The 14,508-nt window shown below is 41.6% G+C and overlaps 1 protein-coding gene across 1 annotated transcript in view; it reads right to left on the reverse strand.

Moving 5' to 3' along the window:
• The window catches only part of LOC115113216 (VPS10 domain-containing receptor SorCS3-like), a 63,573-nt gene that overhangs the window by 13,691 nt on the left and 35,374 nt on the right, over positions 1-14,508 (reverse strand). The window contains exons 6-13 of the mRNA XM_029640608.2: positions 13,897-13,961; positions 13,217-13,335; positions 9,201-9,290; positions 8,038-8,217; positions 7,643-7,789; positions 3,510-3,612; positions 3,144-3,220; positions 2,927-3,021 (exon numbers count right to left, since the gene is read on the reverse strand). Coding sequence (XP_029496468.1) covers positions 2,927-3,021; positions 3,144-3,220; positions 3,510-3,612; positions 7,643-7,789; positions 8,038-8,217; positions 9,201-9,290; positions 13,217-13,335; positions 13,897-13,961 — 876 coding nt within the window. The remainder of the gene's footprint in view (positions 1-2,926; positions 3,022-3,143; positions 3,221-3,509; positions 3,613-7,642; positions 7,790-8,037; positions 8,218-9,200; positions 9,291-13,216; positions 13,336-13,896; positions 13,962-14,508) is intronic.

Below are 14,508 nucleotides of genomic sequence, written 5' to 3' on the forward strand. Positions count from 1 at the left end.
TCCCCGATTGAGACATTTTTCCATGAAATAAAGAATGTTTCAATATCTGGAAGGCAGCCCTTGCTCGGATTTAGTTTACCTTGTTGTCAAGAGACTGGACATTTGTGAATAGTATGCTCGGGAGCGGTGCGCGATGTGCCCGTCTACGGAGCCTAACCAGAAGACCGCTCCGTCTGCCCCTTCTGTGGCACCATTGCTTTGGGTCGCGGCTGGGTTCCGATCCATTGTCCAGGGTGGTGGACCAAACAGAGGATCCACTTCAGAAAAGTCGTATTCCTGGTCGTAATGTTGTTGAGTTGACGTTGCTCTTATATCCAATAGTTCTCTCTGGCTGTATGTAATAAAACGTAAGATTTCCTGGGGTAACAATGTAAGAAATAACACATAAAAAAACAAGACCGCATAGTTTCCTAGGAACGCGAAGCAGCCATCTTTTTTTTTTTACCTTTATTTTACTAGGCAAGTCAGTTAAGAACAAATTCTTATTTTCAATGACGGCCTAGGAACAGTGGGTTAACTGCCTGTTCAGGGGCAGAACGACAGATTTGTTACTTGTCAGCTCGGGGATTTGAACTTGCAACCTTCCGGTTACTAGTCCAACGCTCTAACCACTAGGCTACCCTGCCGCCCCATCTCTGTTGGCACTGGAAGTATGATACTTGCATCAAGGAACTCAAGTAATAGTGGCAAAGAAATGTTATTTTTGTCCTGAATACAAAACATTATGTTTGCGACAAATCCAACACAACACATCACCGAGTACCACTCTTGATATTTTCAAGGATGTTGGTGGGTCTGCTTGTCATCGGTAAGGATTAGGGAGTTTTCTGAGACAAAATTAAACAGAATAAAGCAAACCATGAAAAACCTGGTTCAGTCTTCTTTTCAACATGGGAGATTAATTCACCTTTAAGCAGGACAATAACCTAAATCACAAAGCCAAATCTATACTGGAGTTGCTTACCAAGACACCATTGAATGTTCCTGAGAGGCCTAGTTTTGACATAAAGTGGCTTGAAAATCTATGGCAAGACATGCAAATGGTTTCTAGCAATGATCAACAACCAACTTGATGGAGCTTGAATTATTTTGAAGAGTAATGAGCAAATATTGTACAATCCAAGTGGGCAAAGCTCCCAGACTTACCCAAAAAGGCTCAAAGCTGTAATTTCCTGCCAAAGGTGTTTCTAACATTCATTGTATAAAGGGGGTTAACAGTTATCTGATCAACACTGCTCAAAAAAATAAAGGGAACACTTAAACAACACAATGTAACTCCAAGTCAATCACACTTCTGTGAAATCAAACTGTCCACTTAGGAAGCAACACTGATTGACAATAAATTTCATATGCTGTTGTGCAAATGGAAAGAACAAACAGGTGGAAATTATAGGCAATTAGCAAGACACCCCCAATAAAGGAGTGGTTCTGCAGTTGTTGACCACAGACCACTTCTCAGTTCCTATGCTTCCTGGCTGATGTTTTGGTCACTTTTGAATGCTGGCGGTGCTTTCACTCTAGTGGTAGCATGAGACGGAGTCTACAACCCACACAAGTGGCTCAGGTAGTGCAGCTCATCCAGGATGGCACATGAATGCGAGTTGTGGCAAGAAAGTTTGTCGTGTCTGTCAGTGTAGTGTCCAGAGCATGGAGACGCTACCAGGAGACAGGCCAGTACATCAGGAGACGTTGAGGAGGCCGTAGGGGGGCAACAACCCAGCAGCAAGACCGCTACCTCCACCTTTGCAAGGAGGAGCACTGCCAGAGCCCTGCAAAATGGCCTCCAGCAGGCCACAAATGTGCATGTGTCTGCTCAAACAGTCAGAAACAGACTCCATGAGGGTGGTATGAGGGCCCGACGTCCACAGGTGGGGGTTGTGCTTACAGCCCAACACCGTGAAGGACGTTTGGCATTTGCCAGAGAACACCAAGATTGGCAAATTCGTCACTGGCGCCCTGTGCTCTTCACAGATGAAAGCAGGTTCACACTGAGCACATGTGACAGAGTCTGGAGACGCCGTGGAGAACGTTCTGCAGCCTGCAACATTCTCCAGCATGACCGGTTTGGCAGTGGGTCAGTCATGGTGTGGGGTGGCATTTCTTTGGGGGGCCGCACAGCCCACCATGTGCTCGCCAGAGGTAGCCTGACTGTCATTAGGTACCGAGATGAGATCCTCAGACCCCTTGTGAGACCATATGCTGGTGCGGTTGGCCCTGGGTTCCTCCTAATGCAAGACAATGCTAGACCTCATGTGGCTGGAGTGTGTCAGCAGTTCCTGCAAGAGGAAGGCATTGATGCTATGGACTGGCCCGCTCGTTCCCCAGACCTGAATCCAATTGAGCACATCTGGGACATCATGTTTTGCTCCATCCACCAACGCCACAGACTGTCCAGGAGTTGGCGGATGATTTAGTAATCCAGGTCTGGGAGGAGATCCCTCAGGAGACCATCCGCCACCTCATCAGCAGCATGCACAGGCGTTGTAGGGAGGTCATACAGGCACGTGGAGGCCACACACACTACTGAGCCTCATTTTGACTTGTTTTAAGGACATTACATCAAAGTTGGATCAGCATGTAGTGTGGTTTTGAGTGTGACTCCAAATCCAGACCTCCATGGGTTGATACATTTGATTTCCATTGATCATTTTTGTGTGATTTTGTTGTCAGCACATTCAACTATGTAAAGAAAAAAGTATTTAATATGAATATTTCATTCATTCAGATCTAGGATGTGTTTTGAGCAGTGTATTACGGTTTTATTTTTCATAAATGTTTACTAAATGTTAGAATTGTTATTCTACATTGGGAGTATTAAATTCATTTTTTATCCCACTTTGTAACACAACAAAACATGGAAAAAGTCAAAGGGTGTAAATACTTTCTGAAGGCACTGTACTCTACAGTATAATTACAATGAACTTACCATATGTGCCGGATGGGTACTGTTGCAACTAAAGACACTGCAACTAAAGCACCTCCATTGTCAAGAAACCAAACACCAAGTTCTTCTTCAAATATCTAATAAAAAGTAGAAGACAATAAACATATGATTTACATCAACAGTTTTTCATATTCATAATGCATATTTAGGAAAAACGGACTGAAGTCGGAGCCCATTTTGAGGCAAAGATGGGTCTCACCTGTCTCCAGCTATTGCCAGCATCAGATGTTATAAACATTCCAAGGCTAGTGGAGGACAACTCTGTACCAATGTTGCCTGGGAAAAAAAGATAATATGAATTCATATACCGGTATATTTGCATAGTAAAGATACATATTTGCAAAGACAATAAACGATCATAACGTTATCATAGCTATGCAGCACCTTCTATTTTAGAGGACTTGATCCCATTATGAACACTTTTATTAATCTGTATTCTATTTGAAGATTTCTACAGTACCACAGATAAAAGCTTGCACAACGTTAACAGCTGTGCCTATCTTGACAATTTTGTTGCTAGAACACAAATATCATGCAGTATAAACCTTTTCGGCTTCTGTCCTACCTGTGGCTACGATGATCCCTGGTGCTGAGTCCTTACTGAAGATGCGTCCAGGCAGGTAAGGGTTCACAGGCATATCCAGGTGCAGATGCAGAGAACAAAATGGCTGCCAAAACAAACACAATGGATTCCATTTAGACATAAGCCTAAACAGTGACAACCCGTTTTCATGGCCTTTCTTGAGTAAGGCAGCTCCAAAATGCAGGTGTTTCAGCCTTTCTCAGTGCTTTCTGTGGTGGTGGGGCGGCCGGCGGAAAATACGGAGCGTAGGGGTTGGTAATATTCTCTAGTTGCGCCATGATTGGCTCAGTGTTCTGTCACTCATGGGGACACTACATCACCACAAAATCTACGGGTAGAGCTAAAAAAAATCAAGCCCCATGGGTGCTGCCATTGAGTTACATTAGAAGTGCCCATCGAAGAATGCTCAAGATAATTGGCCACAGATAAAAGGACGTCAAATCACGTTCTATAGTAGCTTTGATAATACTTCCAAAATCTTAGCTAGCAAGCTAGCAGACAATCTACTGGCAAATCCTTTTCAACCCTTGTCATATGAAGATAAATAATGAAAATCACAGATAAAACAAATGGGTGTTCGTTGGCCATTGGACATAAACATTACACAACAAGTTGGAAATCGCAAATTCAACAATGAGTGGTTTAGATGGAATCAGTGGCTAACTGCAAGCAATCACTAGCCTGCTATTCGTTAGAGTGGGTGTGTGGTCCAAGTTTGGGTTTAAGGGTCTCTTTTCCAAGCTTAAAAGGATAAACATTCAATATTGGCCATGCTGTCAATCCAGCATGACTTCTGCCACACTCAAAACACCTGGAAATCACAGACTTCAATGAGTTCAAGACAACTGGGAACTCTGAAAAAACTCGCACCGACTGGGAAAATACGTTTGGAACAGTCATCCAACTCAGAATTGAAAGTCGGGAACTCAGGCCTCTTTCTCGAGCTCCGACGTGAAGATCACTGACGTCATCATGATTCAACCTGTTTTTTTTCCAAAGTTGGCAGTTGTCTTGAAAGCACCATCAATTCAGAGAATGCCAGACTTTGATGACAAAATATGCACACAAAGTACTGCCGCGCCTGTTCCTGTTCAAGTGAGTCCAGAAATGTTTTCTGCCCTACCAAGCAAAAAGGCAGTAACTGCTCATTTGGTCGAAAATGAGTTGTCATTTTTGCAACATTAAATACATGCTTAATCATGTGTACACATATCCTACCTCCATTGTATTGTGTTTTGGTGAAAATGGGGGTCATATTAGCAGTACCTGTACTAGGTCACTGTGAAACCAAGGTAAATAAAATCAAATTTTCTCAGTTTCACACTATGAGCAGTTACTGCCTTTTTGCTTGGTAGGGCAGTATTGTATATATTGTAAGAGCTTTCATTGTCTGCTTACATGCCCCATTTATTTATCCTACCATTCTGACTTGGTGTACAGGGAGAATACTGTAAAAAATGGCCCATGTTATGAATTCTGTCACTGTACATTTCAAAAGTCCTACCTCGCTCATGAACGTTTTATTAGAAATTACGGATTTCTGCTTGTCGTCCCCTTATGCTATAGATTTTACATCTCAATTGTCAGTAGAAACCAAATATGTTTAAGCAAGTCAGCCTTATCATTTTTTTTAAAAGGTAGTAAATGAGGCTTAATGAACTGTTTCGCTGCAGGCTCTGCTGATAGCCAGGTGTGGCAGTGGTAAGGTGTTGGGACTGCTGTTGTGAAAGCTTTATGTAGGCCCTAACAGTTTGTGGGTACCGTTTGTCACCATTATAGCGCAATTAATGTATTGTTTAGTGTTGAATTGTGTAGTGGCTTTGCTGGCATGCATCAAAACATATAATGTAAATCTTTCTTTGTCCCACCAAGATTTACATGCTAAAATCACCACTGGGCCTAAACCAATACATACAATAAAATGCATCTTATAAGGATCTATACTAGGTATACCAAACATTAGGAACACCCCCCTCCCCCTCCCCGGAGCATTTCACAGGGATGCTGGCCCATGTTGACTCCAATACTTCCCACAGTAGTGTCAAGTTGGATTGATGTCCTTTGAGTGGTGGACCATTCTTGATACACACGGGGAGACTGTCGAGCGTGAAAACCCAAGCTGTGTTGCAGTTCTTGACACAAACCGGTGCGCCTGGCACCTACTAACATGCCTAGTTCAAAGGCACTTCAATATTTTGTCTTTCCCATTCACCCTCTGAATGGCACAAATACACAATTGTCTCAATACTTAAAAATCCGTCTTTAACTTGTCTCCTCCCCTTCATCTACACTTATTGAAGTGGATTTAACAAGTGACATCAATAAGGTATCATAGCTATTACCTGGATTCACCTGGTCAGTCTATTTCATAGAAAGAGCAGGAATCCTTCAAATGTTTTGTATACTCAGTGTATATCTGACTCATTTATATGTGACTCTGTGTTCATACTAATCTCTTTGAAATGGAAGTTTACAAAGACCATTTATGAAACATTTGAATATCTTTCACCAACAGATTTAAACTGGCTACAAAGGACATTGGAGCTGGCTGTTCCATTCTGAAGCAAACAAGCCATGTAATAAAAACATTATCCAAGGTGCAAAGACTAATCTGACAAAATTGCTTAATTTACCGATACACCTAAATTACTAATGTCTCTGATGTAATTCACCCAGAGGGGAGGCAATTTGTATGACAGACGAAAACAGTATTATTATCAAGGCACAATGCGAGACCCAATTGCAGACACAGGAGGCAGATGGTTGGAGTCTTACAATGTTTATTCATCCAAAGGGGTAGGCAAGAGAATGGTCGTGTTCAGGCAAAAAGGTCAAAACCAGATCAGAGTCCAGGAGGTACAGTGGCAGACAGGCTCGTGGTCAGGCAGGCGGGTACAAAGTCCAGAAACAGGCGAGGGTCAAAAGCGGGAGGACTAGAAATAGGAGAATGCAAAAAGCAGGAGAATGGGGAAAATGCTGGTTGACTTGTAAACATACAAGACGAACTGGCACAGAGGGACAGGCGACACCTGGAGGGGGTGGAGACAATAACGAGGACAGATGACACTGATCAGGGTGTGACAATTATCTACATTTTTCCTCTCAAATCCAATCCAATTTTATTGGTCACATACACATGTTAATGCGAGTGTAGCGAAATGCCTGTGCAGGTAGCAGGTAAGGTGGAGGTGATATGATCCTTGACTTGTCTCTCAAAGCACGTCATGATGACTGAAGTGAGTGCTACGGGGCGATAGTCATTTACTTCAGTAATATTTGCCTTCTTGAGTACAGGAACAATGGTGGCCATCTTGAAGAATGTGGGGACAGCAGACTGGCATAGGGAGCGATTGAATATGTCCGTAAACACACCAGCCAGCTGGTCTGCGCATGCTCTGAGGACACGGCTAGGGATGCGGTCTGGGCCAACAGCCTTGTGAGGGTTAACACGTTTAAATGTCTTACTCACGTCGGCCACAGAGAAGGAGGGGGGGGTTCCGCAGTCCTTGGTAGCGGGCCGTGTCGGTGACACTGTATTATCCTCAAAGTGGGCAAATAAGGTGTTTAGTTTGTCTGGAAGCAAGACATCGGTGTCTGTGACATGGCTGGTTTTCTTTTTGTAGTCTGTAACTGCCTGTAGACCCTGCCACATGTCTGAGCCATATTATACATTCTTTTAGAAATGCATAATATGTGCATATTATGTTAACTCACTTTTCATATAAAAAAAAAGAATAGATTATTTGAATGAATATCAAACATTTCTAACACAGATCACCATGGGGCACTGTCTAACTGCCATTTATTGTAATGTAACTTTCATTAGGGTGATCTATTTACAGTGATTAAGTTGTCAAATTGAAATATTTGAGGTTAATGTAGATTTTGAACCACTTGATGGACTGGAAAGTATTGAACTACACGTCTAGGATGAGATTCCCCTACCAACCCTTTGCCTGACAATGTAGAAAAGTAAAAGGTAAAACTGATTAGAGACCAAGCATCTGCCATGAACAACTCTTACTATTAAATCAGCAAACTTTCGGTGGGTTAAAACATTTGATGAATGAATAGTTTAAGAAGCAGTATCATCCACCCCAATGACTTCAGCTCACCAGGATGCAGTGCAGACTGTTTCCAGCCACATCAGTGTTAGGGGCTTGCAGCAGGGCCCAGGTCTGACCCTTGTTATAGGTAATGAAAGTCTTCACTTCATGGTCCACCAATTTGTTGGCAAAAAATATCCCGTTTATTCCTTCTACCTAGAATGACAATAAGCCAAACAGATGAAACAAAAGCGATATCACATTGAGAGAGTGTATGTAATTATTTTAAACAACTTGGTTATGAAAAGTCATTGCATTATGCAAAACTACAGTGGAGATGAAATCATACATAGGAAGTGTGCCTTCAGAGGTACCAAACAAACAGTACTTAACATAGTAATATGGTTGAACTAAGAGGTCCTTCCACAGGGAGAGTGTCTTACATACACATACAGTAGATGTACCTTATACATGTCAACCAGTACATTTCCGCCTGGCTCTCTTCTGGTCCGGAGGTTCTCTAGAGACAGAGTGAAGTAGACCCCTGGAGAGTCTGATATATACAGGCTGTAGGTGTCATTCTGGTTCCACTCCTGTACAGCCGCAAACACCTGCTTCTTATCTGTACTGATGATGTGCATGTCCTGTTTAGATGAGAGGAAGAGAGTGTGGAAGGGTGAATAGACAGGCGGGTAGATAGAGGCAAATTAAGAGTTTCATTCCAAAACACTATGCATACATTTTCAGAAATGTTGTTAAATGAGCTTTTATTGTTGAAAGGAAATATGAATTGGTGTGATATGAGAGTCAATCACCACCTTCCGGAGACACCTGAAACCCCACCTCTTTAAGGAATACTATCCCTCTCACCCCCTCCCCTGAAAAGATTTAGATGCACTACTGTTCCACTGGAGGTTGTTCAATGACAAAGAGCATGACAAATTTGTAAAAAATGGGGTTGTTCAATGACAAACATGCATTTGTAAAAAAAAATCTAACACTTGATTGGTTTCATTTCAGAGAGACAAATAATCATGTTTCTTTGCTAAATTCTATATATCCGCCTCACTAATAATATAGTATAGTAATATGAGATCTGTATGTAAAACATTTACATTTGAGTCATTTAGCAGATGCTCTTATCCAGAGTGACTTACAGTAACTCCATTCATCTTAAAATAGCTAGGTGAGACAACCACATATCACAGTGAAATTGACAGAATACGAACATTCAATTCCAGCTAAACAATGGATATATAGCATTTTGCAAAAAAATATAAAATCTTAGACGAGTATTTTATACACACACACGAACATACCCATAAGCTATAATTTCCAATAAAAAATAACCCACAAATATGAAAAATTTGCAGATATAGTGTATTGAAAATAAACTCTTCAACTAGACAGTCATACAGATGAATGGAACTAAATATAATGTAGAGCAATAGAGATAAATAAAAAGTGAGAGAGTATCCGTCATCTGTGTGCTTCAAGATGAGCAGCTTTCTGTCTCCACAGACAGCAGTGTACCTCAGAGTGAGTAAAGGGAGGCTTCAGAAATGAAAATGTCCTCAACCTGCTGCTGTATTTATTGCAAGGTGTATTTGGGTAGTGCGATGCTTACCTTGGGAAGACAGTATTTGGGGAGTTGGATTTGTTTGAATGATTCCCTCATATAGGACACAAAGTAACTCGCCTGCCCTGACTTGGTAACCTGTAGAAGAAAAAAAGGTCTTGCTTCAGTAGGCGAGTAAGCGAGTAAGCACAAGTGGGCGAAGCACAAGTGGGCGAGTAAGCACAAGTGGGCGAGTAAGCACAATTCTCGCGTGTAAAGTTAATATTTGATTGAGTATATTAAAATCATCGATGTTTCAGGCATGCTGGCGTTCATTAGAATTAATCCATTTGAAATGTCACTGATTTAACACACCCATTTCATTTTACTCCACCTCGACTTAAGATCGTGGAAACACTGACTCACCCCACAGAAGAACTCTAGTCTTTTTCAGACCTACATCATTGGAATGAAACTACCTTCTGGAAGTCGAAAACTAGGTAAAACTTAAATCCAGTTCAGGTAGGTCGAGTTTAGACACTTCATTACAATAATTAAAACAATTATAATGTGGAAATCAATTTTAAAAAAAAATAAAAATCATAATTTAGGGACTTGAGGCAACACATAGAAGGCAATACAAGTTTATACACCAACATCCAAATGACATACCACTGTATTTACAATTACCTTACAAATAGGTGTGTCCTCTAAATGTGTCTTAGATGTCCTGCTAGCACCAAACACACTACATTATAACTTTTATTTATTTATTTTATTTGACCTTTATTTAACTAGGCAAGTCAGTTAAGAACAAATTATTATTTTCAATGACGGCCTAGGAACAGTGGGTTAACTGCCTGTTCAGGGGCAGAACGACAGATTTGTACCTTGTCAGCTCGGGGGTTTGAACTTGCAACCTTCCGGTTACGCTCTAACCACTAGGCTACGCTGCCGCCCCAAATGTCTGGATGACTGTGTGATCACGCTCTCCGTAGCCAATGTGAGTAAGAACTTTAAATAGGTCAACATTCATTAGGCTGCAGGGCCAGACGGATTACCAGGGCGTGTGCTCCGAGGAAGTGCTGGGCAAGTGTCTTCAATAACATTTTCAACCTCTCCCTGACCAAGTCTGTAATACCAACATGTTGTTTCAAGAAGACCACCATAGTCACTGTGACCAAGAACACCAAGGTAAACCTGCCTAAATGACTACCGACCCGTAGCACTCACATATGTAGCCATGAAGTGCTTTGAAAGGCTGGTCATGGCTCACATCAACACCATTATCCCAGAAACCCCAGACACACTCCAATTTGCATACCGCCCCAACAGATCAACAGATGAGGCAATTCTATTGCACTCCACACTGCACTTTCACACATGGAAAAAAGGAACACATATGTGAGAATGCTGTTCATTGACTGCATTTCAATTTTCAACACCATAGTGCCCTCAAAGCTCATCACTAAGCTAAGGGCCCTGGGACTAAACACCTCCCTCTGCAACTGGATCCTGGACTTCCTGATGGGCCGTCCCCCAGGTGGTAAGGGTAGGTAACAGCACATCTGCCATGCTGATCCTAATAGGGGCCTCTCGGGGGTGCGTGCTCAGTCCCCTCCTGTACTCCCTGTTCATTCATAACTGCATGGCCAAGCACGACTCCAACACAATTATTACGTTTTTCAATGATACAACAGTGGTAGGCCTGATCACTGACAACGATGAGACCTCTCCCTCAACGTGATCAAGACAAAGAAGAGGATCATGGACTACAGGAAAAGAAAGGCCGAGCACGCCCCCCATTTTCATCAACGGGGCTGTAGTGGAGCAGGTTAAGAACTTCAAGTTCCTTGGTGTCCACATGGTCCAAACACACCAAGACAGTTGTGAAGAGGGCATGACATTGGCTATTCCCCCTCAGGAGACTGAAATTATTTGGCATGGGTCCTCAGATCCTCAAAAAAATTCTACAGCTGTACCACCTCGGACTACAGAGGGTTGTGCATAAGGCCCAGTACATCACTGGGTCCAAGCTTCCTGCCATCCAGGACCTCTATACCAGGCGGTGTCAGAGGAAGGCTTGAAGAATAGTCATAGTCATAGAATGTTCTCTCTGCTACCGTACGACAAGCGGTACCGAAGAGCCAAATCTAGGTCCAAAAGGCTTCTTAAAAACCTCTTAAGGATCGTACCCTTTCTTAAATTTTCGCCTAAAATGACATACCCAAATCTAACTGCCTGTAGCTCAGGACTTGAAGCAAGGATATGCATTTTATTGATACCATTTGAAAGAAAACACATTGAAGTTTGTGGAAATGTGAAATTAATATTGGAGAATATAACACATTAGATCTGGTAAAAGATAATACAAACAGAAAAACGTTTAATTATATATATATATATATATATATAGCTTGTAAATGATGGCCTGTATCTGTATAGTTTATCTTCACATTATGTATTTGTGAGTTATTGGTGCATTGTTCTCATTGTCCTTCCTAACAAAACCAATCCCCCCAAACCCAAATAGTGCCTACCATACACTTCTGCCCATTACATAAAGAAAACAACCTTTATTCTACTATATATAAGTTTGTTGTTGTTATGCACTCTCCTCAAACAATAGCATGGTATTGTTTCACTGTAGAAGCTACTGTAAATTGGACAGTGCAGTTAGATTAACAAGAATGTAAGCTTACTGCCCATATAAGACATGTCTATGTCCTGGAAAGTTTTCTGTTACTTACAGCTGTCATGCTAATCCCATTAGCACACATTAGCTCAACCGTCATAGGGACACCCATCCTGTAGAGGTTCAGCTTCTACACCCAAGCCATAAGATTCCCGAACAGCTAACCAGACTATTTGCATTGACCCCCCCCGTCATAGGGACACCCATCCTGTAGAGATGAACAGCTGCTACACCCAAGCCATAAGACTCCTGAACAGGTAACCAAATGGCTAGCCGGACAAAATGGCTCTAATGGAATAATCTAATCTATCAATGAACCGCATTCTCCCAGGGCAGATTTCTGAGGATGTTGTACTTGGCTGTTCCATCTCTCCCAAGAGACATTCGGGGGTTGTTGAAGACTGCTTATTTTGTTGTAGCCCAATCGATAACCTCATTACTCTTTGTCAAGTTAAATCCAACTGCCCCAAGCAATGAAAGTCACTAGAAAGTAATCTGTACTGCCACAGTTACCTGCAACGAGTCAGCTGTGTCCAACTGGGCTATTTTCAACAAAATCTATGAGGCTGGGGTTCGTTCCATCTCAGCTCCAATTCGATACAGGCATTGTATTGGATAATTATTTATGACCCAGACAGTTACTAATTATTTAGAATACTTTGTTCATTAAATAATATTTTCAATTAAATCCATGAATTGAAAGAGTTGAAACAAATTGACTCACCACCGTACAACCCTACCATTTATCTTCATACGCACAAAGATGATTTTTACAGGCAAGATGCAGCGTTCATCATAAACACCCCATCACATATCTGTCTCATTACAAACTAAAAGAGAACATTTGCTGAAAACTTATTGTATGTCTTTTAAGTCTCAGCAAACAATTTCAACATCATATTATTAAATAATGTTACACCATAATTGAACCTGAACCCTAATTAGCACTGCAAAACTGTTTAAATTTATCAACAGCAACGCTGAGAAAGAAAGACAGACAGCTTTAAATGGAAATCGATGGCAACAGGAGAGAGTGATAATTAAATCAGTAATAATGATACACAATGCCTAACGCCAGCCAACTTCATGTCATCCTTGTTGGCAATAATGACAGCAAACTCCATACAGATTCCCTGCCCGATTACAAGAAAAGCCTTTGGCAGACGTGATAACATTTTTCAGTCGACAGAAAATCCTTCAACATCATAGGCAGCTTGGACCATAGAAAATCAAGACGTAAGTGCAGCAGGTGTTTGGAAGGAATGCCATTTTGTAGACTTCAGTGTTACATCACAGATTGGATGCGGTAGAAGAACAGTTCCCAGAAACACGGAAGCCTTTTGTGAACACTTAAAATGCACTGGAGTAAATATTTAGATACGCTACACACCTGAACGAACACATAGTTGTCCTGAACAACCAGAGAATTTTGGTCTATGTGTCCCGGGAACAGGTACTGTCTGTTTGATTCTGTGCATCGTTGAGCTCGGCACGTAACATACTGAGCACCTAACACAGAAGAGATCTAGATTAGTTGTCAGTAACAATCTTAGAACAACCAACCAATAAAGAAAAATCACAAGTTAATGGACGTCTGACTGTCTTTAGTGGGCACTAAAACTTTCTACACCTATTCTCAATTTTGCAGGGACAAGATAAAAATAGCATTCCTCTTGCACTGAGAGAATCAATGAAACAAAAACAAAAAACATGATGACAATTCAATCATTCTCTCTCATATCACACAAGTAATAGTATTTTGTCCCACCAAGGAATCCTGGTAATTGGTTTCATTGAATAAAGTCTATATTGTTTATATTTTTTATAGAATTGAGGTTCTGATATGGGGCACAAGGGACTGATTAAAGGGGACATGCATCTATCAATCTATTATATAAAGCTCTATATTTGTCAAGATACTCATATTCTGCTTTACAGTGCCTCTGGTACCTATCCTGCAGACAGGAATGAGCCTTATCTTTTCAGTGACCTGGCTCTAAATAAGAGGCAAGAGATTCATGGGGTCCTGCTACTGCGGGGGAGCGTGGCAAGCTACAGAGCAGCACTCACGTCCTTTGGCGATGTGGGTCTCCATGTGGACCATATCTGCCTCTCTGTCCAGTCCCGTTTGTGCCCTGCAACATAGGAGAGAGAAGTGGAGGAAAAAGAGAACGAGGAGGAGAATGAGAAAGGGGAAGAGGAGAACAACAATTCAGAGGAAGAAGAGGGTAAAGAAGAATATGGTGAAGAGGAGGAAGATGTGCATAGTGGGGAAGATTAGAAAGGAAGAGGAGCAATTTAGACGCAGGGGGATCGCCATAAGAGAACAGTGGCAGCCCGTGATGCACAGCCTTACTGTGTGCTTCCCTTTACAGCACAGACAACACATTTCCATTTCCTGTAGTCCTACGGCAACATCCGATTTGTGCCAGCCTCAGCAATTAATCGTAATTTGTGATAACGTAAAGAAAGGGAGACAGAGACGGGTAAGTCTCCACACTACACAATTATTTAGGTTTGTGGTCTTCTTTCTTTCTCTCATCAATCATTTGTAATATGACATTAAGACAAGGTAAAATCTGTTATATGGTACAATTCTATAAACATTATAGAGATGCAAAAGCATTTAATGCAGGCAGTAAATACAAGCAGTTAAACATTTCATATGTAAAATCATAAATT

This window comes from Oncorhynchus nerka, linkage group LG28 (assembly GCF_034236695.1).
Source record: "Oncorhynchus nerka isolate Pitt River linkage group LG28, Oner_Uvic_2.0, whole genome shotgun sequence".
Taxonomy (NCBI): domain Eukaryota; kingdom Metazoa; phylum Chordata; class Actinopteri; order Salmoniformes; family Salmonidae; genus Oncorhynchus; species Oncorhynchus nerka.